Source organism: Salvelinus fontinalis, chromosome 37, assembly GCF_029448725.1.
Source record: "Salvelinus fontinalis isolate EN_2023a chromosome 37, ASM2944872v1, whole genome shotgun sequence".
Lineage (NCBI taxonomy): Eukaryota > Metazoa > Chordata > Actinopteri > Salmoniformes > Salmonidae > Salvelinus > Salvelinus fontinalis.
In genome coordinates this window covers 13,768,945-13,795,259 of record NC_074701.1, presented here as the reverse complement: position 1 = coordinate 13,795,259, position 26,315 = coordinate 13,768,945, and the positions used below count along the sequence as shown (strand labels likewise).

Genomic DNA, 26,315 nt, shown 5'->3' with positions numbered 1-26,315 from the left:
TAGCTCCATTCCATTTATTTTTTATCCTGAAAAACTCCCCAGTCCTTAACGATTACAAGCATACCCATAATATGATGCAGCCACCACTATGCTTGAAAATATGGAGAGTGGTACTCAGTAATGTGTTGTATATGCCCCAAGCATAACACTTAGTATTCCGGACAAAGAGTCCATGCAACTCATTATGTGACTTGTTAAGCACATTCTTACTCCTGAACTTATTTAGGCTTGCCATAACAGAGGTTGAATGCTTATTGACTCAAAACTTTTCAGCTTTTCACTTTGAACAAATTTGTCAGAATATCTTAAAACATAATTCCACTATGACATTATACGGTATTGCGTGTAGGCCAGTGACAAAAAAAATCTACATTTAATCCATTTTAAATTCAGGCTGTAACACAGCAAAATTTGAAAAAGTCAAGGGGTGTGAATACTTTCTGAAGGCACTGTATGAAATTGATGACGTTGTACACAATTGTGGGGACCTGTTTTGACTTGTGAATGCTACTTTCAAATCTACTGGCTGAAATTATACAAACCCTTTCCAGCATCACTTTAACATTTAAACAAACAAATCACTCCCAATACACACTACTTTATTTACTGTGAAAATACAAAAGGCATTGTTAGGAGAAAGATGTATAGTATATATTTCAGACAATCTGCATGGATAATTCAAGATTACCCACAAATGTCTTTCTCTCAGTTAGGCTACCCTGAACTTTAATCTGCTAGTCACAGAAAACATGCAATGTCAGGTATTCAATGGGAGAAGGAGTTAAGTCATTCTCACTATTCTCTAAATTCTTCCTGTTCTTTAGTTACTAGCTATCACTGCATAGATACAAAAAACGGTATTTTGTAATCTAATCTAAGGTGCAATGAATAACTGTTAGTTCTTCGAGACACAGCCTATAAGAGCTTGTCTACTTCTCGACGTAGAAGTTACTCTTTCACTAGTTCCAGTGAGAGCCATGGTCTAGAGCAGACATGGAGGTCAGGGAGAACACAGGCGTGGCCAGGTTGCTGGGTGGGGCTCCAATGTTCCGTAGCGGGCTGTACCACTCCTCGTGCTGGCGGGGGGGTTGTGGCTCTGGTGGCACTGTGGGGCAGGAACACTGGCTGGCTGAGCCTGGGTGGTGGGAGTAACCACCTGAGGGCAGCATAGAGGGGAACCGGGGGATATGGTGAGCCAGGGAGTGAGGGTAGTACTGACGGGTCAACCCTGTGGACTGAACACACATGCTGCCCAACAGTGCCCCGTGCCCTGGCATCATGGCCATTGGCAAGAGCTTCTGAGACGCACGCTCCTGCCTGCGGTATTTGGCACGGCGATTTTGGAACCATACCTGTGAAATACAATAAGAAATCAGTCTTAACTGGGTTGAATTTGAGATTTAACCATTTTATAGGACAATGGATAATAAGTATGTCACGGCCTTTCCTTTGTAAATGAAAACTGTTTGAGTTAGACATCGCAAGTATTATCAACTTTCCCACCCAGGATAAAAAAAAACAAAAAATCCCTGTGGACTGATAAATAGGCCCGAGCCCACTGACCTGTATGCGTGCCTCATTGAGTTTAGTGAGCCGCGCTAGTTCCTCACGGCAGTAGATGTCGGGGTAGTGGTTCTGTCCAAACGCTATCTCCAGCTGGTCCAGCTGCTTGCGACTGAAGGTGGTGCGATGGCGCCTGCGCGCTGGGGATGGGTAGGCTCTCCCACGTCTGCTGAGCCCTAGGGCCATACTGTCAAATGGGCCTTTTCTGGCTGGGCTGCCCACATCTGTAGGCGGGATAAGAATAGGTTGAGTGGGTGAGGACTTTGAATTGAACAGTAAATTGTGGCTGAGTTTCTTGATTACTCTCTAGTTCACGTTTCATGAGGCAGGCTGGCCAGGCCTATAGACCTACTTGTGTTTCACTTTCAACACATAGGAAGTCGCCCACATTTGTAAGGACACATTTCACTGATGAATGTCCTTTAAAAAAATAGGGATTACATGACTTTATCTTTCCCATCAACCTCGAGCAACCTAATAGCCACGAGGCTTTGCTGACCAAATTCAATCTCGTGAGAAAGAGATACCAGAGACATGGGGATTTGACCAAGATTAAGTTAACAATAGCTAACAGTGACTAATTTGTAAAATTGGTTGACATAGTTGACTGGCTGTTCACATTACGCTGGATGGCGAACAGACATAAGGAACAGGGAACTGGCCAAAATAGTATTTTATATTTTACATTTTTGTTTGTTTTTTATTCTTTCAATAATTTTCCTCAAAGTCTAGAAATATAAAGGACTTACATTTTTCAGTCCATTTTCATATAAATATTTGAATGAAAACATTTAACTAATAATACAGCATTGGCGCATGATATTTACACTTAAATCATGCAGATATAAATGAAAGGCCTACAACCGTGAATGATTTGTTATTAATAACGTAACTTCAGCATACAATTTTGACTGATACAATAGAATTTTGACAGAAAATACCATTTTGACTAACCTGCGCTGGAGCTGACGATGGTAATATCAGAGTACATCTCTGCACGCTGCTGCTGACTCTTGACACCATCCACTGGTGACTTAACCTGGGCCATCTTCACAGGTGTGGTCTGTGATGCTACAGTCAGGAACGCTAGCATACATTGAGCTACCTGTTGCTTTTCCCACCGTGTCTAGCCGTGACATCACATGCCATTCCCACCCACCTCTACATTTACCTGGCTATGGCTTTCCTCAAGTATCTTCTCAGGTCACGTAAGGTCACAAAAGGTCACGGACTACAAGATTTACTCAAGGCAGACGGAAAGTGACAAAGTGCTCACTGAGTCACAAGAATTCAAGCATTATGCGTGTCAATGGGATTGATTCCATTGAAAATGATGTTCATTGAAAATGTCTATCCTGTATTCTAATTTATCATGTTTATTCTTGATATGAAATCAAGCATAATACCATAATCTACCTTGTATTTAAAAAAAGATGTGTGCATTCATCCACTTTTTTATAATATTACTGAAGTGCAAGTAGGACATATAAAACAAACTGAGGGACATTTGCTGAGTGAAATTCCAATTGTCCACTAGGTGGCAACACGACCTTTGACGTCTGTCCATGAGAGTGTGCTCAGAGACTGCTCTTTGGTACAGATTCCCTCCCCAGCACACTCTCCTGTCCTCTCTCATCCTGACTTATTAGGCTGTAGGTTAAAAAATGACAGTTTCATAGCTACGTCGCTGTCTTTCTTTCAACATGTTATCTCAAATGACCCTACTCCCTTCCGTTCGTTTTATTTGGTTCAACTCAAATGTTTTCTCATGGGAATTGAGCTGGTATGACAGTGTTGGCAGTCATTCCCATGATGCTAAACTCAGCGCAGGCCAGTGCAGAAGAATGGCCTTTTCACATGAGTGGACACTGGGCAGAGTACCAAATATACCAAAGTCATGACAGGAGAGCATGTAGGCCGATTCAGCAACTTTTGAGTGGGCAAGCAATGTCAATTTATACTCAGTGAAAAAATATATACTTTACTACTATATGGTATGGGCCATCAGAAGAGCTGTACAGGTGTGTGTGTGTGTGTGTGTCTGTGTGTACACGTACAAGAGAGTCTTCAAGTAGCACATCCCCCTTTAACCTGCTTGTGTAATGATGCCATCATTGGACATTTGATCTCACCTCCATGTGATGTAGTCATCCTCGTCAAAGCACTTATTAATAAGTGTCAGGGACATTACATCTGAGTAGGCAACATGTAAGAGTGTAGTAGGGACTAGGGATTGTTTCTATTCCCGGAAAAAAGGGTAACACTTCATAGCCTGCAGGAATAATGCATTATGCTGCAGTTATAATGCATTGTACAACTTGCAATAAGCGTACATGACCACCTGTGAGGTTTTATACACTGCTCATGATACCTGGATTATGAAACCCACTGCATACCTGATCAGCTTTCGCATGGAAAAGCTCTTGTTGAATTGCCCATAAAATACATGTTAGAATGAATAAACTTCAAGACATTGTCTTGACAAAGTCCCTTTCCTTGTTCAAATGTCTCTTTATGTAAAAAGGCCTAATTTGATTCCTTGTGATATATTGTCTCTGAGGGCATAGTGATGCCTGAGCCTCCTCTCACCATCATGTCTGTCGGTGCCAACTCCTCTACAGATCCCACATTGATCTTTCCTGTTCCCAACCACTGGCCTAAACAACTGACTCAATTTGTCTATGTATCCGCCCGCCCTCCTGCCCGTCAATGCGTCTGTCTCTCTCTCTCTCTCTCTCGCAGTGCATGCTGGGAGTTTTTGAAGTTTGAGGGTTCTGTCCTAACTAACTTTCTTGATTCTGTCCTTGGTCTTTTCTTTCAATTTTATTTTCTATGGTGGAGGGTTAATGCATTATTAGTTTTAGCGGTATCCACAGGTTTTTTCAAAGTTAGGGTGGAAGAGGACAGAGTTAGTTTCCTGGGGTATGGAAGGTGTGGTGTGCGCGATGGCTTCTCAGCCTAGCGCTGAGGAGACGCTGTCGATACAGCATGGATTCAGGTGTGTTCCTGAGAATGGAGTTAAAGTGGAGGAGGTTCTGCTTGCAGTCGGTGAACAGGTAGGAGCTGAATTTATACATTCCGCTTCTAGAATGAACAATGCTGTGGTTGTGTTCATGAAAAGAGCAAATTTGGTTGGTAGGCTAATTGCTAGTGGAATATTTGTAAGGGGTGTGTTGGTGCCAATTTCACCTCTTTCTACCCCTTCGACAAGGGTGGTAGTTGAAAATTTGCCTCCATTTATTACGGATGATCAAATCAGGAAAGAGCTGAGTGGTTTTGGGTAGTTTGTTAGTGGGTTTCGTGTACTGTCGGCAGGTTTTCAGGCAGATGCCGTTAAGCACGTTGTTTCATTCTGGAGGCAAGTGTTTATGTTTCTGAATAACAATGAGCAACAACTAAACGTGCGTTTAAAGTGAAGCATGGGGAGGGGCTCTACGCAGGGTTTGCTAGCACAGATTGTCTATGGGGTTTTGAGTGTGGGGATTTGGGGCATAAGAGCTTTGCGTGCCCACATAAAGGCCGTAGACAAGGTGAGGGCACAAGCGCCAGTGGGGGAAATCGAGGTCAACGTGCAGGGGGCAATGAGATGCAGACAGCAGAGGCTGGGCCTAGTCATGCCAAGGATGGTGGTGTAGACTAGGCTGGGTCTAGTCATTCTATGGATGGTGGTGTAGCTGAGGCTGGGTCTAGTCATTCTATGGATGGTGGTGTAGTGGAGGCTGGGTCTAGTCAGGCTAGAGATGGTGGGGTAGCTGAGGCTGGGTCTAGTCATGCTATGGATGGTGGTGTAGTGGAGGCTGGGTCTAGTCAGGCTAGAGATGGTGGGGTAGCTGAGGCTGGGCCAAGTCATGCTATGGATGGTGGTGTAGATGAGGCTGGGCCTAGTCATGCTATGGAGGGTGGTATAGATGAAGGCTGGGTCTAGTCAGGTTATGTTAGTGGATGAGGAGAGTATAGTGGGGAAGTGTAAGAGATTAGGGGGGAGGAGGAGGGTATCAAGCAGAAAAGGAAAAGGGTGTGGTCAAAGGCACCATGGAACCTTTGCCTGGTGCTGGGGGAGAGGCCCTTACGAGAGAGGAAGGGCAGGTGGTCAGGATGGGAGATGGAGATGAGGAGGAAAGTGAGTCTGAGGAAGAGGACGATGAGGAGTTATTTTTTTCAGACTCCTCTTCAATGGGTCCGGAGCTGACAGCCAGTCAAGCAGAAGGGTCAAAGTAGACGTTGAGAGAACTGACAAGGTTCCTGAATGAGACCAAGGGGGAAAAAGTTCATCTTGAGGCTTTTTTTTCTGATCTGAGAAAGTTTGTAAGATCAGCACAACATGCTATGAAAAATGAGGGGCATGGTGTCCTCTCACCCAGGAAACGGTTTAGGTTGAGGAAGTGGCTCACAACAGTGCATAAGGGTCGACCTTCAGACATTGTTTAGATGTATAGTTTCTTTCTGGCACTGGGGCTTTTTGAGCTTTGCTATTGGTCTCTTTCTTTGCTGGCTTTTCACCCTTCTTATGGAGACTCTGTAGGTAGGCTCGCTCAATATAAATGGCGCCAGAGATGCGGGAAAGAGGAGTGTGTTGGGTGAATATGTAAAACAAAAAAAGTACAGGTGTTGTTTCTGCAGGAGACGCATAGTGATGTGGTGAATGAAGTCGATTGGGGGCTCAGTTGGAAAGGGGCAAGTGTGTTGAGCCATGGGACAAATTTTAGTGCAGGGGTGGCAGTCCTTTTTGTACCGGGTCTGTCTGTAAAAATTTGCTCCTCAAAGGAGGTGTGTAGGGGTAGGCTGCTTGTTGTAGAAGCTGAAATTAACAACATGGGTTTTGTCTTTATAAATGTTTATGCGCCTACCACAGTGAGAGATAGGGGAGTTCTATTTGGGTGTCTTAGACAGGAACTCTCACAGGTAGCGCCTGAGGAGACGCTGGTGGTCGGTGGGGTTGGAACTGTACAATGGATTTTACGAAAGACAAATGGGGAGGAGCCTCATTCAGTGGGAGTGTTGAGGGACATCATTAACCTGTTTGGGCTGCACGCTGAATATTGAAAAAACTGGAAAATGTGTGCACATTTTCAAACGGCCTCCTAAGAAACTTTTTATTTTCCAATATGCATATATTTACTACTGTTGGATAGATAACAGTCTGTAGTTTCTAAAAAGGTTTGAATTGTTTCTCTAAGTCGAACAGAAATATTTTTACAGCCATTTTCCCAGCCGAATTGAGTTTCCCAAAATGCGATGTGTCTCTTTAAGACCTTCTCTATAAAAGGCCATTTGACTTGGGACCATATTAACACGTCAGAGGCGTTCGTCAGACTGTAATGCGGAAGTGAGAATTGAAAGGAGTCGAATATCTCGTCCCTGGACTGAATAACAGAACTTCTTGTGAGACCTGCGCAGTTAAAATAAAAATCCGGGCGCGAAGGATAATTTGATCTCGGCTTCTGGAACAAGGTAGATAACGTTGAATATGATGCCTGACTACGATATTATTTGCTACATGTCACAAAATCATCCTAAAGTAGGTTTTTTCAATATACTTTAATTATATTATTGCAATTTATTCTGGACTTTAGATGTGAAACGACGGAAGAATTTTTTGAAGAAACGCTTTCTGGCGCAGCAATGCTACCGTGCTAGCTAACCAAAGAGGGAAATCATTCGTTCTGGAACCCAACTAAAGACTCTACTGGACATTGGACCCCGTTACAACATTCTGATGGAGTACCAAGAAAGATAAGACCCAATTTGGGATGCTTTTTCATATATATGTCGAACTGTTGAATGCTAACTCTGCTAACTATGCTAGGCTAGCGCTTGACTAGAATCAATGCTGCCTTATGCTAGCTTATGATGTTAGCTAATATAACGATATATTGTGTTTTCGCTGTAAAACACTTCAAAAATCGGAAATGTTGTCTGTATTCACAAGATATCTGTCTTTCATTAGTTATCCACCATATGTTTTTCTGAAATGTTTTATGAGGTGTAATTAGTAGCCGACGTTGGTGTATGTATTTTCTCTGGCTACTCCCGGCTGGATTCAGACTGTAGCTATGTATTAGCATTTTTGGGTAGCATCAATGTAAAACAGATTTATAGCTAAAATATGCACTTTTTATGAACAAAACATAGATTTATTGTGTAACATGTTATATGACTGTCATCTGAGGTCGTTTTTTCTGGGCTCTTTAGGTTGGTTTTAGTTTATTTCGGTTGGTTGTGCATGCTACTTCAATCATAATTCATACTTCATAATCATAATTCATACGTGTCTGTCCACTTTTGTATTTGGTGGTGAGCTAACATAAATATATGTGGTGTTTTCTCTGTAAAACATTTAAAAAATCGGACATGTTGGCTGGATTGACAAGATGTTTATCTTTCAAATGCTGTATTGGACTTGTTAATGTGTAAAAGTTAAATATTTTTAAAAAATAGATTTTGAATTTCGCGCTCTGCAGGGGTGTCATTTTCGGTCCGAGGTCGGGCTTGCACCCCAAACAGGTTAATCAGTTCGACCTAGTGAATGTTTGGAGAACTAAACATACCAACACAAGACAGTACACATGGGTGAATGTTTTTGGGGCTAGGGTGAGAGCAGCCCGACTTGATCGGTTTCACCGATCCAGGAATCGGAGCAATAGGCTGTTGGGCGCTACCATTCTCCCGGTGGGGTTTTCAGATCACCACATAACCATGGCTCGGCTGTCTATTTCACCAGGGCCCCGGCAGGCATCCTATTGGAAGTTTATTGTAAAGCTCTTACAAGATGCCACTTTTTGCTCAGGTTTCCAGACCTTTTGGGAAAGGTGGGGGCAGCGAAGAGAGGAGTATGAGTCTCTGAGTCAATGGTGGGATGTGGGGAAAGTCCAAATTCGGCTTTTCTGTCAACAGTATACAGCTCTCATCCTCAGAGGCTAGGAGAATATTGGGGGAACTAGAGCGTTGTATTAGTGAGATGGAGGTAGAGATGGTAGTGCAAGGCAATGTAGGCCTCCAGGCTAATTTAGCTGAATTATGTGGGTAGTTTTTTCCAGGTTAAAGCAAAGGGAGCACTTGTAAGAGCTAGGTTCTCCATGCTCAAGGAGATGGATGCTCCCAGCTCCTTCTTCTTTGGTTTGGAAAGACAGAGCGGTGAAGCCAAGGGTGTGCATTGTCTACGGCTGTCTGATGGGCGGGTGACCTCTGTGGTGGGGGAGATGCGGGAGCGAACTGTGGAGTTTTATACTGCGTTGTATAGGGCAGAAATGTGTGATCCTATGTATGCTCAGGTCTTGTTCGCAGGACTCCCTCAGCGCTTTCTAGCACAGATGGATGAAATGGACATTCCTCTGTTGTCCCATGAACTGGCAGAGGCCTTAACCCAGATGTCCCCCAATCGTGCACCGGGGGTCGATGGACTCCCAGTGGAGTTTTATAAAAAATTCTGGGAAATAATTGGACAGGACTTCTTTTGTGTGTTGCGTGAATGCGTCGGGGTAGGAGAGTTGCCGATGAGCTGCCGTCGGGCGGCTCTGACTCTCCTGCCCAAAAAAAGGGACTTAAGAACTGGAGGCCTGTGGCATTACCAAGGTCCTCTCTAACAGACTGAAGTCCCATCTGGACTCGATAATACATAAGGACCAAACATATTGTGTACCGGGACGCTCAATCACGGACAACTTGTTCTTAATCAGGGACATGTTGGACTTGTCGTGAGGTTCTAATGTGAACTTTGGACTGGTCTCTTTAGATCAAGAGAGGGCTTTTGATAGAGTTGACCATGAGTATCTGTTTAATGTGATGTCTGTGTTTGGGAGGAGTTTTTTGACCTGTGTGAAGCTGTTGTATGCTGGGGCGTCATGTATGGTCAAGGTGGGAGGGGGGCTCAGTAAGCCAGTCTTGGTGAGACGGGGAATTAGACAAGGATGCCCTCTATCGGGGCAATTATATGCACTAGCCATTGAGCCTTTTGGGCCTGCTACGCAGGAGACTGCAGGTAGTGTGCTGGACAGGCATGGGTGTTGTGACAGGAATAGCAGTGTCAGCATATGCAGATGATGTTTCTGTGATGGTCAGGGATGGTCAGGATATGCAGGCACTAGAGACCAGTCTGAAGGTGTACGACGGAGCTTCGTCAGCTAAGGTAAACTGGGGCAAGAGCAAAGCTCTGTTATGTGGGGCATGGGAGGATAGGGCCCCTCTTCTGCTTCCAGGGGGTTTGCAGTGGGGTTGTGAAGGGCTTAAAGTGTTGGGGGTGTACCTGGGCTCGGAGAAGTGGGTCAGGAAGAACTGGGAGGGGCTGTCACAGGCAGTGGTGTCAAGACTGGCCAAGTGGAGGTGGCTCCTATCCCAAGTGTCATATAGAGGGAGGGTGCTGATAATCGACAACCTAGTTGCATCTTCCCTGTGGCATGAACTGGCTGTCCTCAACCCCCCCGCCGGTCTGCTTGCAGACCTGCAATGCAAGCTGGTGGACTTTTTCTGGTCGGGCCATCACTGGCTGAGGGCGACAGTGTTGTACATGACCATTTACGAAGGAGGACAGGGCCTGGTGGAACTGGAGAGCAGGGTGGCTGCTTTCAGACTAAAGGCGGTGCAGAGACTGCTGTACCATACTGATGTCGGCTGGAGGGAACCAGCATGCACACTGCTGAGGAGAGCTTGCGGATTAGGGTTGAACCGGCAGATGTTCCTCATGAAACTGGAGAGGCTGAGTACAGCAGGTCTCTCAGATTTTTACTCTGCAGTGCTGAGGGCCTGGCAGCTGCTAAGGTCCACACGAGAAGGGAGTGTGGAGCCTGGGCTGTGGGTGTGGGAGGAGCCTATCTTCCACAACCCAGCCATCCATTTGAGACCGGTTCAGTCAGCCACCCTGCAGAGGCAATCGATGGCAGCGAGTTTACAAAGGCTGGGTGACCTGCGACTGCTGGGAGAGGAAGGGTGGAAAACCACGGAAGTCCTGGCACAACAAACAGGAATAACGTCTCTTAGGCTGCTGGAGAGATTCCTGGAGGAGGTCCAGGAGACACTGTCTGAACAGGTAAGGGGGGTGTTTGAGAGGCCAAAGGGAGAGGGGCCACCAATGTTTCCGCCACTGCAGGTGACGGCAGAGACTGGGGACTGGCAAGGGGGTCTGGAGGACTTGTTAGATTTTAACACTCCAAACCTGGGGGAGTTTGAAGGGGTGGGAGGTAAAGCCCTCTACAACCTCTGCGTCAAGGTAAGGAACATTAGAAGCCTAACAGGAGTGAAGGCACATCAGTGGCAGGGGGTACATGAGGCGGAGAGTATGGTGGGTTTTAGATGGAAGGGGCTTTACAAACCCCCAGTACCAAAGAGGTCATGTGACCTCCAGTGGAGGGTTTTTCATGGAGCCCTGGCCACTAACAGCTGGTTGGTACGGGTTGAACCGGGAATTGGGCAGGGGTGTTCTCTCTGTGTTATGAAAGAAACAGTGATTCATGTGTTTTCTGTGTGCGCCAGGTTAATGCCATTAATGTCTCTGTTGGAATGTCTGTGTGAGAGGTTGGGGGTGGTTTTTACTGTTGGGGTGTTTATAATGGGGTACAGGTATTCGAATAAGTAGAAGGCCAAATGTGTTTTGCTGAATGTTCTGTTTGCTCAGGCAAAGTTGGCTATTTGGCTAACAAGGAGGAACAAGGTCAAAGGTGGGGAATAACATACCCTTTACTATTATTCAATGGGATGGTCTCTGCGCGCCTTAGGGTAGAATTTGAGTTCTGTAGAATGATAAAAAGTGTGGAGATGTTTCAGGAGATATGGTGTGTTGGGGGGGCTGTCTGTATAGCTGGGGAAGGTGTTTCAGGAGATATGGTGTGTTGGGGGGGCTGTCTGTATAGCTGGGGAAGGTGTTTTGGATATACGGTTGTAGAAGTGGTAAGGTTTTTTGGTTTGTTATGTGTGGTGTTGTTTTGTATCGTGTGGTAGAGGGAAAGGTGAGTATGGAACATGTATGCAGTACAGGATATATTTTGGTGTTTTATTTTTAAGGGGTTGGGGGGGGGGGGGGGGGTTTAATGAAATGAGAATGTTTCATTAAAGAAAGACAAAAAGTCTGTCTGTCTGTCTAAGAACGGTATAGCGGCAGTGGATGGAAAGTTTCTCTGTGTTGGCGTGGTGACTGGGAGTCCTTCACCTAACCAGGCTGGGTGATGTACTGTAGAGTCCCCCAGAGAGACAACCACGCCAAAGCACTGCTGGATCCATCTGGACTCCTTCAGCTAGAGAATAACTCAGTGGATAAACTAAACACACTGTAGGTATCAGAAAAAAAGAGAAAGGACAGGATATTCTGTTATTTCCGGTATTTTTTCACCAGGTACTGGGTATGGTTTTTATTGACTTAAATTTGTTTTATCACATCACTGTTGGGAAAAGGAGTGAATATAAAAGTATCTGGGGGGTGTCTTTCTGTCTGAAACAGATATGGTCTAAATTAATTTTATGGGGAAATACTGGTATTTTTGTAACATTATCTGTTTGTCTTTGTGATGCTTATTTAAAGATTGTAAGATGGTCATGCTAAATAGGTTGTGACTGGGTGCACAGGTCAGCTGATGTGATGTGTCTTGTGATGTCTCTCAGGGTCTGGGCAGCTGAACTGTCTTCACCCATAGCGCAAAGTGGCTACAATATCTCAAGAAATGTCCAATAAGTTGCGGAATCCTGAGTTGGACCCAGATACCACTGGGACGAGGAGATGAAGCTCTGGACCAAACCGACAAACCCTCTACCTGCCTGTTTTGTTTTTGTCCAGTATGGAGTCACAGAGGAAATTGTTCCCTCACAGTTTCCTGGGACTGAACTGGGGGTGACCTGGCTGGTAGAATCGTAGCCCTGATGGAAGGAATGTAACCCAACTCCCTACTATCCTGCCTGCTCTTGTGTGCGTGCGTGCGTTTACCCATATGTGTGTGCATGCCTGTGTGGGTGTGTGTGTGTGTGTGTACGTCCGGGCCCTAGCCTTTTGGGGACCCTAAGCGAGATTTAGTTGGGGAGCCCCTCCACCTCGCGGGCAAAATATTTTAGTGGCCCCCCTCTTGACGGTGGAGAGAACATTTTAAGTTATGAAGTTAATTTCTTGAAATACTACACATTTACTAGTTAGGAAATGTTGCAGTTTTAAAGCAAGCTTCCTGCAATTCTACACATTTTGCTACAGGGCAGAGAGAAGTTTAGCAATTTTATAAAAAATGTCATGCAATTCTACTCATTTTGCCATGGGGCAAAGAGAAAAACTGTGCAGTTTTTAAAGCGAATTTCCTGCAATTCTACCCATTTTGCCAAGACTTACACCTTTGCTTATTTTTTTGCGCGGTCTTGCAGGCCTTCTCATGCAGCTGCAACTGCAATAGCATTTGGAAATCATGACCCATCTTGAGTTGGGCTCTGGGATGGTGCAACTGTTGAGAAAGTGAGCTTATGGTTGTGTGGGGGTAAGGGCTGAGTGTGTATGTGTGTATCCCACAACTGTTTGCGAAAGAAGAAGTAAAAGATGTAAGGTACAATAGAGGATGATCCACAGCTATATATAATACAAATCGAGGTGACGGCAATGGAAATGCATATGGCAATTGATTTACTTCAATTCGGTAAATGGAACTGTATGCTCTTTTCAAAGAATGGATCCCAGTCGGTTCAGGGCTATGGGATACAGGGGGTCGAGGGTGGTCTGCCGGGCATTGGGATGACAAGCCATCTCGAGATGAGGCCTTTTAGCGGGTGGAATAGTAGGGACCAATTGGAGGTTTACTTAGTAGAAATGCAAATATCATGGTACAACTATATAGACACTCAATCATTATGTTACTTTTTAATAGTACGTTTACAAAAATATATTCTGATTAAAAGAATGAAAGGTGTGTCTCATGGTAAGTGGTGAAATAAGTATAGCCAGTTACAATTGTAATGGCTTAGCAGATAATAAGAAAAGACGATCAGTATTTACCTGGCTAAAAGAGAAGGATTATAATATTTATTGTTTACAGGAAACCCATTCAACAGTTTTAGATGAAGTTTTGTGGAAAAAGAACTGGGTGGGCAAAATATATTTCTCCCATGGGCAAAGAAATTCAAAAGGGGTGATGATCTTAATTAACAATAATTTTGATCCAAATGTGCAAATTGTCCAAACAGATCCTCAAGGTAGATGGATTATTTTAAATATGTTATTGGACAATAAACAAATATGGCTTGTTAACCTATACGGTCCGAATAATGATGATCCAAGCTTCTTTGAAAATATATACAAGAACTTATCAACTCTACAAGCAACACTAGACTCTATTATTATAATGGGAGATTTTAATACGGTCTTAAATAGCTCTATAGACCGGAAAGGAAATCACACTACAAATTATCACCCTCAGGCACTTAAGGAAATCATGAATGTCATGGATATATTGGAATTAGTGGATATATGGAGACTTAAATACCCTGATTTAGTGAGATATACATGGCGGAGGCTGAATCAAGCTAGTCGTCTTGACTACTTTCTTATTCCATTCTCTCTGGCACCAAAAGTTAAAAAAGTGTTGATAGGGGATAGAATGCGGTCGGATCATCACATAATTGGCATATATATTTCTCTTACAGAATTTCCACGTGGGCGAGGATATTGGAAATTTAATCAAAGTCTACTAGATGATAAATTGTTTAGAACTAGGACAGAAGATTTTATAACTGACTTTTTCAGACATAACATAGGTACAGCAGATCCCCTTATTGTATGGGACACTTTTAAGTGTGCCTTTAGAGGCCATGCAATTCAGTACTCATCTATAAAACAAAAGCAATTTAGATCAAAAGAGTCCATATTAACAAAGGAAATTGAAGGACTAACAGTACAGTTAGATAGCAATAAAAACGGTACCATAGAGGCACAGAATAATTTAGAGGAAAAACAAAAAGAAATGGAGGAACTTATTCAAGAAAGATCCAGTGTAATATATTATAAAAATAAAGCGAACTGGATGGAATATGGGGAAAAATGCACCAATTTTTTTTTCAATCTTCAATATAGAAATGCTACCAAAAAAAATGTATTAAAACTTGTGACAAATGATGGAGTCACGCATGATTCACCAAATGATATTTTGAAAGAGGAAGTAAAGTACTTTAAGAATATGTTTTCGTTTCAGGCTCCTCCATCTCCACTAACTGAAACTAATTGTATGGATTTTTTTCCTATTAATAATGTAAAATTAACATCTGAACAGAAAGACTCATGTGAAGGCCAAATTACAGAGGAGGAACTGCTTGTTGCAATTGGGGCCTTTAAAGATGGGAAAACTCCAGGGCTGGATGGCATACCAGTGGAAGTATACAAAACGTTTTTTGATATACTCAAAGGACCATTATTAACTTGTTTTAACCACTCCTATATAAATGGTAGATTATCAGACACACAACAAGAAGGTCTGATATCGTTATTACTGAAACAGGACCCAAGTGGTATATATAAAGATCCAGTCCAATTAAAAAATTGGAGACCTCTTACACTTCAGTGTTGTGATGCAAAAATCCTAGCAAAATGCTTGGCGCATAGAATAAAAAAAGTTTTGTCAGATATTATTCATCCTAATCAGACAGGTTTTTTACATGGACGATACATTGGAGATAATATAAGGCAAGTACTGGAAACAATAGAACACTATGAGATATCGGGGACACCAGGCCTGGTTTTCATAGCTGATTTTGAAAAGGCTTTTGATAAAGTACGACTGGAGTTTATATATAAATGCCTAGAATATTTCAATTTTGGGGAATCTCTTATAAAATGGGTTAAAATTATGTATAGTAACCCTAGGTGTAAAATAGTAAATAATGGCTACATCTCAGAAAGTTTTAAACTATCTAGAGGAGTAAAACAAGGTTGTCCACTATCGGCATATCTATTTATTATTGCCATCGAAATGTTAGCTGTTAAAATTAGATCAAACATTAATATTAAAGGATTAGAAATCCATGGCTTAAAAACTAAGGTGTCATTGTACGCTGATGTTTCATGTTTTCTTTTAAAACCACAACTAGAGTCTCTCCAGGGCCTCATAGAGGATCTAGATACCTTTGCTATCCTCTCTGGATTAAAACCAAATTATGATAAATGTACCATATTACGTATTGGATCACTAAAAAATACACATTTTATATTGCCATGTAGTTTACCAATTAAATGGTCTGACGGAGATGTGGACATACTCGGTATAAAAATCCCAAAAGAAAGAAATGATCTCACTCCAATAAATTTTTATAGAAAGTTAGCAAAAATAGATAAGATCTTGCTACCATGGAAAGGAAAATACCTGTCTATTTGTGGAAAAATCACCCTAATTAACTCTTTAGTCATATCACAGTTTACCTATTTGCTTATGGTTTTGCCTACACCTAGTGACCTGTTTTTTAAATTATATGAACAAAAAATATTCAATTTTATTTGGAACGGCAAGCCAGATAAAATTAAAAGGGCCTATTTATATAACGAATATGAATTCGGAGGGCAGAAATTATTAAATATTAAAGCATTAGACCTCTCACTAAAGGCATCGGTCATACAAAAGTTATACTTAAATCCAAACTGGTTCTCTAGTAAACTGGTACGAATGTCTCATCCTATGTTCAAGAAGGGCCTTTTTCCCTTTATTCAGATTACACCTGCTCACTTTCGGTTGTTTGAAAAGGAAATGATCTCCAAAATATCCTTATTCTTTAAACAAGCCTTAGAAAGTTGGTTGCAATTTCAGTTTAATCCACCTGAAAGGACGGAACAAATAGTACAACAAATATTGTGGTTAAATTCAAATATAATAATTGATAAAAAAACTGTATTTATCGAAGAAATGTTTAAAAAAGGTATAATTTTTGTGAATGATATCATAAATAGGACTGGTGGAGTTATGTCACACAAGCAGCTAACACAGACATATGGAAAAGTCTGCTCTACCCAAAATTACAACCAATTAATTGCAGCATTACCACAAAAATGGAAGAGGCAAGTAGAAGGGGAAAAAAGTAAGGAACTTGTATGTCGGCCCTGTATTAAAGAACAAAAATGGTTAAAGAAAAGTGTGATAAATAAAAACATATACCAATTTAATTTAAGGACCAAAAAACTAACAGCTGTGCCATACAAATTGCAAAATAGTTGGGAAGAGATTTTCGATGTACCCATTCCATGGCACATGGTTTATGAATTGATACGCAAAACAACGCCGGATTCAAAACTTCGAATTTTTCAATATAAATTACTGTACAAAATTCTTGCAACTAATAGAATGTTATATATATGGGGTATACAATCTTCCCAGCTCTGCAGATTCTGTTGTGAGGAGGCAGAGTCATTAGATCATTTATTTTGGTATTGTCCATATGTAGCTCGTTTTTGGTCACAGGTCCAGGAATGGCTGAAGAATTGCAACATTTGCCTAAAACTAACGCTACAGATAGCAATACTGGGGGATTTGAAAAGCCATAGTCAATCAATCAATAATATAATAATTATTTTGGCAAAGATGTTTATTTTTAATTTACAATCTGTAGAAGCTATGAGAATAGGAAGGTTCAGGTCTTTTGTGAAGCATCACAGCACAGTTGAGAAATGTATGGCAAATAGAAATCCGAAATGGATGATGTTGGAAGATAGATGGGAGGGGTTGGGTGGAGCTGAAGGGTGGGACTAATAACAAGATAAACAATATAGGGCATACGGGATCTGTGAAATGTGTATAGGTGCGGAGCTTTTGTGAAATAGCACAGTTACAAGTGGAAATAAAATTGGATGGACAACAGAAATAGAGGAAGGACTAAGAACAAATAAGAGAGAACTATTGTAAAGTGGACTGTGTCTGTAAGATAGGTATAAGATGTAGAAATTGAAGGTAAAAGCAGAAGTGTTTATAAGTTTACTCCAATTGGGGGTTGGTGGTAGGGTCGCGGGGAATAATAATAAAGGCATATTCTTTAAAAAAGTATGTATGTCTATATAGGTATGTGTATGTATATATGTGTATATGTATGCATACGTGTATGGATATATATATTTACCCAAAAAAATATGGGGGAATGGAAATGATGCAGACAATTACATTGGAAGCAACATTCTTTCCGCAATACTAAGCTGATCCTCCCCTAATAAAAAAAAAAAAAAAAAAAAAAAAAGACTTACACCTTGTTAAGTGGAATACCTCACTCAAAACTCCACTCAAAAATCTTTTGGTATTTTTTTCATTAGTCCACTGTTGATACAGTCCCAAAATGTTTTGCATGTCAGCAGTCACATTTTAAAGATAATGGACTGTCAAGAAGCAAAGGTTCACTTGTCACATCATCATGACGATGCAAAAAATATATTTTTTTGTGTGGATTTGTCATTTAATGATATCTGAGTGAAAGTGACTTACAAAATAAAGGGGGGGGGGCCCTGGAGGTCAGGGCCCCTGGGCACATGCCCTGTGTGCCCGGTCGATATTCGGCCATGATTACTACAGGTTTAGATAGCTGGCTAGACTAACTTACCAATCTAAAAATTGTTAGCTGACATGACTAATTGAGTGACTGTCAGTACTGCATATATGAGGGAGAAGAGAAAGAGAAATCAAAGGAAAGAGAGAGAAAACTCCACTACAGTGCTATGCATATTCATCTTTTAACAGTCAGTCACTCGTGTGCTGTTTTTAACATTCATTCAATAGTTTATAAAGCCATCTTTGTCTTTTGTCACCCATGGTGTCAATGGGGAAGACTCAAAGTCTTCTGGGGCTCTCTGGTTGGTCACAGGTCACGTACTGACATTGTTGAGGGGACATTCTTAACCCAGATCCCCAGGGGTTTTTTACTTTACACATCCCCACTGGGCACAGACGTTAGTTCAATGTCTAGTTTGGATTTACATTTTGTTGAGGTGTCAACTAATGTGAATAAAACAATATTTAAAAATATAGGTTAAAAGTTGGATGATAAAAATACTAAATACTTCTATGTTGAGGACTTTTTGCAAATCCAATTCGTTTCCCAGGTTGATTCAACGTCATCACATAGATTTTTAGGGGGTTGAAATTACATTTACGTCATTTAGCAGACGCTCTTATCCAGAGCGACTTACAGTAGTAGTGAGTGCATACATTTTTATACTAGTCCCCCGTGGGAATCGAACCCACAACCCTGGCGCTGCAAGTGCCATGCTCTACCAACTGAGCTAAACGGGACCACAAATGACATGTAGAAAATGACATGAAATGACATGTATCAATGTTGATTCAGCCAGTTTTTGCCCAGTGGGATAGGCCTACTAGGCTAGGGGTTTTCAAATGTTCTTTCCCAGGGACCCACGCCCAGGCAAACTGGCAACCCATCATATGTTTGCAACAAAACAAAAAAAATCACATCTTGTCTTATCATCAGGTGAATTCTAATGGAAAGTAGAAGTAACCAACATTTTAAAATGAATAGAATTAGTAGGCAATTTCATTATTTTGTACACATTTTGCCATTTTGAAGATAATTTCCAACAATTCTACACAGTTTGCCAATGAGCTGAGAGACAATTTTTCAGTTTTATTGCTAATTTCCTGCAATTCTATGTATTTTTTTATGGATAATGCTGTGTTCCTCTGCTCAAACGTTATAACACAATCACTGGACATGTGGCCTGAAAGCCCGTTTATTTATTTTTTCTTCTATTCTCCTTGACTGTCTAGATTTTATTAGATTGTTACTTCTCAAAGATGGTATTATTTAAATATATCTAGTTCAATATCTTTTATGCAAGCTTTCAATTTGATTTTGGTTGTTTAAGTTAACACTGAAACAGATTTTCCATCCTGAAAATTACCACTTAGATGGCCCACATAAGAATCTTCTATAGCCTAAAGAAAAAAAAAACAGTAATTATGTCACGACTTCAACCGAGGCAGGCTCTCCTTCCCGTTCGGGTGGCGCTCGGCGGTCGTCGTCACCGGCCTACTAGCTGCTACTGACTCTTTTTCCTCCCCCTCCTTATGTGTTTATGGTTATCACCTGGTTTGAGGGAATTGGCAATCAGGGTGGCTTTATTAGTCAGCCAGCCTGTCTGCTTCTTTGTGCGGGATTGTTCGTCTGTTTCTTTGGATTTCGGGAGTGGTTCGTGTGTGTGTACTGGTTTTGTCTTCATGTTTGAAGACAGGTGTTTATTTGACACCCAGTAGTCCGGTTTGGACATTGTTTGTTTACGAGTTGGGAAATTAAAACTCAACCTATTGGAAGCTCTGCTGTTCCTGCGTCTGATTCCACAAACACCCTGACACCTAGAGCATTACAAATTAGCTCCAAATGACTGTAATTTCCTCCATATTAAAGGGATAGTTCGACATTTTTGCAATGAAGCCCTTTATCTACTTCCCCAGAGTTGGATGAACATGCTAACTGTTCCTGTAAACTTCCAGTCATTGTGCTAACGCTACTTAGCATTGATGCAGAGACAAAATGCAGACATTTTGTGGACCCCCTGCAGTACCTCTAGAGGCAATGGATCCACGTTTGAAAAACCCTGTACTGGGCCTAACTAGCATTAAAAATGTTGTATTTATTGTTACATAAACAACGATTGGTGTCTCGGAATTAAATGGCCAAATAAATGTGTTGTTTAATGTCAAAAGTATAAAAAAACAAAGACCTACTTCGCGCTAGTGCATAGGTCTTCCACATAGTCTGTAATCCGGTAGATACTCTTCTTCGTGGTTCTAAAATGGATAATTACAAAAGGCGGGACGGAGGTTCTTACTATTGGCCTTCAAGAAAGGAAATCAGAATGAAAGGAAGTTGTGCTTTCTTCACCACGCTGTCTGTATGGGTGGACCATTTCAGTTAGTCCGTGATGTGTACGCCAAGGAACTTAAAACTTTCCACCTTCCCCACTACTGTCCCGTCGATGTGGATAGGGGGGTGCTCCCTCTGCTCTTTCCTGAAGTCCACGATCATATCCTTTGTTTTGTTGACGTTGAGTGTGAGGTTATTTTCCTGACACCACACTCCGAGGGCCCTCACCTCCTCCTTGTAGACCGTCTCGTCGTTGTTGGTAATCAAGCCTATCACTGTAGTGTCGTCTGCAAACTTGATGATTGAGTTGGAGGTATGCATGGCCACGCAGTCATGGGTGAACAGGGAGTACAGGAGAGGGCTGAGAACGCACCTATGTGGGGCCCCAGTGTTGAGGATCAGCGGGGTGGAGATGTTGTTTCCTACCCTCACCACCTGGGGGCGGCCAGTCAGAAAGTCCAGGACCCAGTTGCACAGGGCGGGGTCGAGACCCAGGGTTTGGAGGGTACTATGGTGTGAAATGCTGAGCTGTAATCAATGAACAGCATTCTTACATAGGTATTCCTCTTGTCCAGATGGGTTAGGGCAGTGTGCAGTGTGATTGCGATTGTGTCGTCTGTGGACCTATTGGGGCGGTAAGCAAATTGGAGTGGGTCTAGGGTGTCAGGTAAGGTGGAGGTGATATGATCCTTGACTAGTCTCTCAAAGCACTTCATGATGACGGAAGTGAGTGCTACGGGTGCGATAGTTGTTTAGCTCAGTTACCTTAGCTTTCTTGGGAACAGGAACCTTGCTGACCCTCTTGAAGCATGTGGGAACAGCAGACTGGGATAGGGATTGATTGAATATGTCCGTAAACACACCAGCCAGCTGGTCTGCGCATGCTCTGAGGTCGCGGCTAGGGCAGCCTTGCGAGGGTTAACATGTTTAAATGCTTTACTCACGTTGGCTGCGGTGAAGGAGAGCCCGCAGGTTTTGGTAGCGGGCCGTGTCGGTGGCACTGTATTGTCCTTAAAGCGAGCAAAGAAGTTGTTTAGTTTGTCTTGGGAGCAAGACGTCGGTGTCCGCGACGGGGCTGGTTTTCTTTTTGTAATCTGTGATTGACTGTAGACCTTGCCACATACGTATCGTGTCTGAGCCGTAGAATTGCTACTCTACTTTGTCTCTATACTGACGCTTAGCTTGTTTGATTGCCTTGCGGAGGGAATAGCTACACTGTTTGTATTCGGTTTCCGGTTGCCTTGCCATGATTAAAAGCAGTGGTTCGCGCTTTCAGTTTTGCGCGAATGCTGCCACCAAGCCACGGTTTCTGGTTGGGGAAGGTTTTAATAGTCACCGTGGGTACAACATCACCGATGCACTTGCTAATAGCTTTAGCACTGCTAAAGCTAACTCTCTCTCCTCTGCTCTCATCCTTCTAGACCTATCGGCTGCCTTCGATACTGTGAACCATCAGATCCTCCTCTCCACCCTCTCCGAGTTGGGCATCTCCGGCGCGGCCCACGCTTGGATTGCGTCCTACCTGACAGGTCGCTCCTACCAGGTGGCGTGGTACCACGCGCTCTCACCACTGGTGTCCCCCAGGGCTCTGTTCTAGGCCCTCTCCTATTCTCGCTATACACCAAGTCACTTGGCTCTGTCATAACCTCACATGGTCTCTCCTATCATTGCTATGCAGACGACACACAATTAATCTTCTCCTTTCCCCCTTCTGATGACCAGGTGGCGAATCGCATCTCTGCATGTCTGGCAGACATATCAGTGTGGATGACGGATCACCACCTCAAGCTGAACCTCGGCAAGATGGAGCTGCTCTTCCTCCCGGGGAAGGACTGCCTGTTCCATGATCTCGCCATCACGGTTGACAACTCCATTGTGTCCTCCTCCCAGAGCGCTCCCAGAGCGCTAAGAACCTTGGCGTGATCCTGGACAACACCCTGTTGTTCTCAACTAACATCTCAACTAACATCAAGGCGGTGGCCCGTTCCTGTAGGTTCATGCTCTACAACATCCGCAGAGTACGACCCTGCCTCACACAGGAAGCGGCGCAGGTCCTAATCCAGGCACTTGTCATCTCCCGTCTGGATTACTGCAACTCGCTGTTGGCTGGGCTCCCTGCCTGTGCCATTAAACCCCTACAACTCATCCAGAACGCCGCAGCCCGTCTGGTGTTCAACCTTCCCAAGTTCTCTCACGTCACCCCGCTCCTCCGCTCTCTCCACTGGCTTCCAGTTGAAGCTCGCATCCGCTACAAGACCATGGTGCTTGCCTACGGAGCTGTGAGGGGAACGGCACCTCAGTACCTTCAGGCTCTGATCAGGCCCTACACCCAAACAAGGGCACTGCGTTCATCCACCTCTGGCCTGCTCGCCTCCCTACCACTGAGGAAGTACAGTTCCCGCTCAGCCCAGTCAAAACTGTTCGCTGCTCTGGCACCCCAATGGTGGAACAAACTCTCTCACGACGCCAGGACAGCGGAGTCAATCACCACCTTCCGGAGACACCTGAAACCCCACCTCTTCAAGGAATACCTAGGATAGGATAAAGCAATCCTTCTGACCCCCCCCCCCCCCCCCCCCCTTAAAAGATTTAGATGCACTATTGTAAAGTGGCTGTTCCACTGGATGTCATAAGGTGAATGCACCAATTTGTAAGTCGCTCTGGATAAGAGCGTCTTGTAAATGACTTAAATGTAATGTAAATGTAAATGTAATGTCGTGCACCAGCTGTTGTTTACATAAATGCATAGGCCCCCGCCCCGTGTCTTACCAGAGCCTGCTGTTCTGTCATGCCGATAGAGTGTATAACCTACCAGCTATATGCTCTTAATGTTGTCGTTCAGCCACAACTCTGTGAAACATAAGATATTACCGTTTTTTAATGTCCTGGTAGGATATACGTGCTTTCAGTTCGTCCCATTTATTTTCCAGCGATTGAACGTTAGCTAGCAGGACAGAGGGCAAGGGCAGATTAGCCACTCGTCCGTCGCCTGATTTTATCTAACCTTTATTTAACTAGGCAAGTCAGTTAACAACAAATTCTTATTTTACAATGACGGCCTACCCCGAGGAATTAACAGAAGGACATGCCCACTAACATTTTCCAGTGTATCTGCCAGAAGGGGAGGTCAATCCAGATGCTCACTGTTAACATGTGGTCTGTCTTTTCTTGGGAAGACAGGGGAGGGAGAGGGGGAGGGGTGTTGGTGATGAAGATGGAAGGGGGAAATGTGGGAAAGAGGTGAGGAAGGAGCTAGCTGGGTGTTCACTCACTGACTTGGCAGGGTGAGCGAGGGGGAGAGAATCAGATTTTGGTTTCCAGATATTGGACAGGTGGGAACTTTTTAACTGGGGCGGGTGTGAGGAGGTTGGGGATCACTTTGCTCTCAAGAACCCAAGGTGGCAGTCTGCCTTATCCCTAGGGTCTTCAGCCATAAGTATCACCCACAGCTGGGACCATGTGAACTATAACCTTGATGCTCGGTTTTAACGATTAGAAATGTTTTGGAAACATACAGCATTCTACTTTCACATAAAAATAATTCCACAAATGCAAAATATACACTTACTGTACACTGTTTTAAAACACTTTTACAACACTTTTATGGCATCAATCAATCAAATGTATTTATAAAGCCCTTTATACATCAGCAGATGTAGCAACCCAGCCTAAAACGCCAAAGAGAAAGCAATGCAGATGTAGAAGCATGGCGGCTATGAAAAACTCCCAAGAAAGGCAGGAACCTAGGAAAGAAACCTAGAGAAGAACCAGGCTTTGAGGAGTGGCCAGTCCTCTTCTGGCTGTGCCACGTGGAGATTATAAGAGTCATTTCATCCGGTACACATGGTTGTTCGGAGTGCGCTACATAGCTAATTAGCAAAGGTGGTCGCCTCTGTCTGCAGCCTGTCTTCTGTCAACAAGCGCTGGAACATGGAAATACTGTATGGCCGTGTGGGAACCCTAACCCTAACCTTATAATGATGTGTGTAGTAATTGAACCTTTTGGTTTTTGAAAATAATTTCTCGATGATACGAAAGCTAAGGTCCTTATGTTTCCAAAACTGTACTGCAATCGATGTGTTAAAATGTTCCGACCGAGCGTCAGGGCTCTTAACAAACCCCCCTGTGAATAGTTAGCATCTATGAATAGGCTAGGGATCACTAAGCAAAGTTAGTACATACAGCAGCTCGATTTACTAAAGAATGGTTAAAAAGATAAAGAGCATTAGGATTCAATTACGGGAAAATCAAGATAGTACTCAAATCTAAGTACCAAAAAAAGACAAAGTTGTTGAATATCTTTCACCACTAACACTTTTCGAATTACATTTGGATGTGTAGGCTACTATCCCTGTAGTCCCTGCACAGTCTTCTTTCTCCAGATGACGGTGCCGATTCAATAGGTCTGTTGTTCTTGGCTCAGGCTTACAGGGCTTTAGGTTGGCTCAGAGAGGAGAGGCACAGCTTCTGGCCCTGCCCCCTCAGCCCAGCCACTGGGAGGTGATCATCTCTGGAGGAGGTCTAAAATACTGTCTGGGGATTTATTTCTGGTATGAAATATGGATGGGAGCCTATGTGCATGTGTGTGTGTGTGGCTGGATGAAGTCAGCGGGAGGTCACAGCTCACTTTGCCGCCACAAATTTGGCGGCAGTCCAACGCTGGAGAGACAGGCACGCAGCAGCTTTCTCCCTCTTCCCTACTGTTCTTTCCTTCCTAGTACTGTAGGCCCGCCTGCGTGCAGAGGACATGTGAGGGCCACGTGGTGTGTATCTCTGTCGAGTGCTGGACTTGTGAAGAAATGTGGAGCTGTGAGCTTGACAAGTGAAATACATTTTAAAACGGAAGTGGTTCAGGAGCGAGGGAGGAGTCAGATCAACAAGCAGGCGTTTGATTATGACATCTGTTTGGCATTAATGGAAGCACAGTCCATCTCTCAGAATCAGATGTCTCAGTGCCATTCTACAAAGTTGATAGGAATGTGTACTTAGAAAGGCACTAGAGCATGGCTCTTTTAACACTGTTTTCTGGAGAGCTACCCTCCTGTAAATTGGGAGTAAAAACCTACAAGTCATATGCTACGTAAAAACTTATGGGTTCTTTTCTAACAGTGAAATGCTTACTTATGGGTCTTTTTTCCAACAATTCAGAGTTAAATATATATATTTTTTGATATATACAGTACCAGTTTGGACACACCTACTTATTCAAAGGTTTTTCTTTATTTTCACTATTTTCTACATTGTAGAATAATAGTGAAGACATCAAAACTATGAAATAACACATATGGAATCATTTAGTAACCAAAACAGTGGGATACAAATCAAAATATATTTTTTGTTTGAGATTCTTCAAAGTAGCCACCCTTTGCTTAGCACACTCTTGGCATTATCTCAACCAGCTTCATTGGGTAGTCACCTGGAATGCATTTCAATTAACAGATGTGCCTTGTTAAACGTTAATTTGTGACCAAGTTACAGTTACAGTTTTGACTTAAATTGGCTTGCAAATCTTTGGCAAGACTTGAACATGGATGTCTATCAATGATCAATAACTGACTTAACAGAGCTCAAATAATTTTTTAAAGAATAATGTGCAAATATTGTACAATCCAGGTGTGCAATGCTCTTAGAGACTTACAGCTGTAATCGCTGCCAAAGGCAATTCTAGCATGTATTGACTCAGGGGTGTTATGTGAATACTTATGTAAATGAGATATTTATTGATTTTCATTTTCAATAAATGCGCTAACATTTCTAAAAACATGTTTTCACTTTGTCATCGTTGGGTATTGTGTGTAAATAAATAAATATTTGAAATCCATTTTGAATTCAGGCTGTAATAAAATGTGGAATAAGTCAAGGGGTATGATTATTTTCTGAAGGCACTGTAGGTAGGGGTAAAGTGACTAGGCAACAGGATAGATAGACAGTAGCAGCAGCATATGGGGTGAGTGTGTGTT

At 42.9% G+C, this 26,315-nt stretch overlaps 1 protein-coding gene across 1 annotated transcript; it reads right to left on the bottom strand.

Annotated features, from left to right (window-relative positions):
* Nucleotides 1-582: 582 nt before the first annotated feature.
* prop1 (PROP paired-like homeobox 1) lies at nt 583-6,578 on the bottom strand. Its single transcript, XM_055902029.1, has 3 exons — nt 2,518-6,578; nt 1,564-1,787; nt 583-1,352 (listed from the first exon to the last, which is right to left on the bottom strand). Exons 1-3 carry the CDS (start codon nt 2,654-2,656, stop codon nt 960-962), a joined length of 756 nt encoding a protein of 251 aa, XP_055758004.1. The 5' UTR covers nt 2,657-6,578; the 3' UTR covers nt 583-959.
* Between the last annotated feature and the right edge of the window lie 19,737 nt (nt 6,579-26,315).

What these genes read in the sequence shown, in the direction of transcription:
- prop1 (XM_055902029.1), bottom strand. Translation starts at nt 2,656, where the DNA reads ATGCTAGCGTTCCTGACTGTAGCATCACAGACCACACCTGTGAAGATG. An exon ending in CATCGTCAGCTCCAGCGCAG is followed by an intron (nt 1,788 to 2,517) that starts GTTAGTCAAAAT and finishes TCCCGCCTACAG; the next exon opens with ATGTGGGCAGCCCAGCCAGA. An exon ending in TCAATGAGGCACGCATACAG is followed by an intron (nt 1,353 to 1,563) that starts GTCAGTGGGCTC and finishes TGTATTTCACAG; the next exon opens with GTATGGTTCCAAAATCGCCG.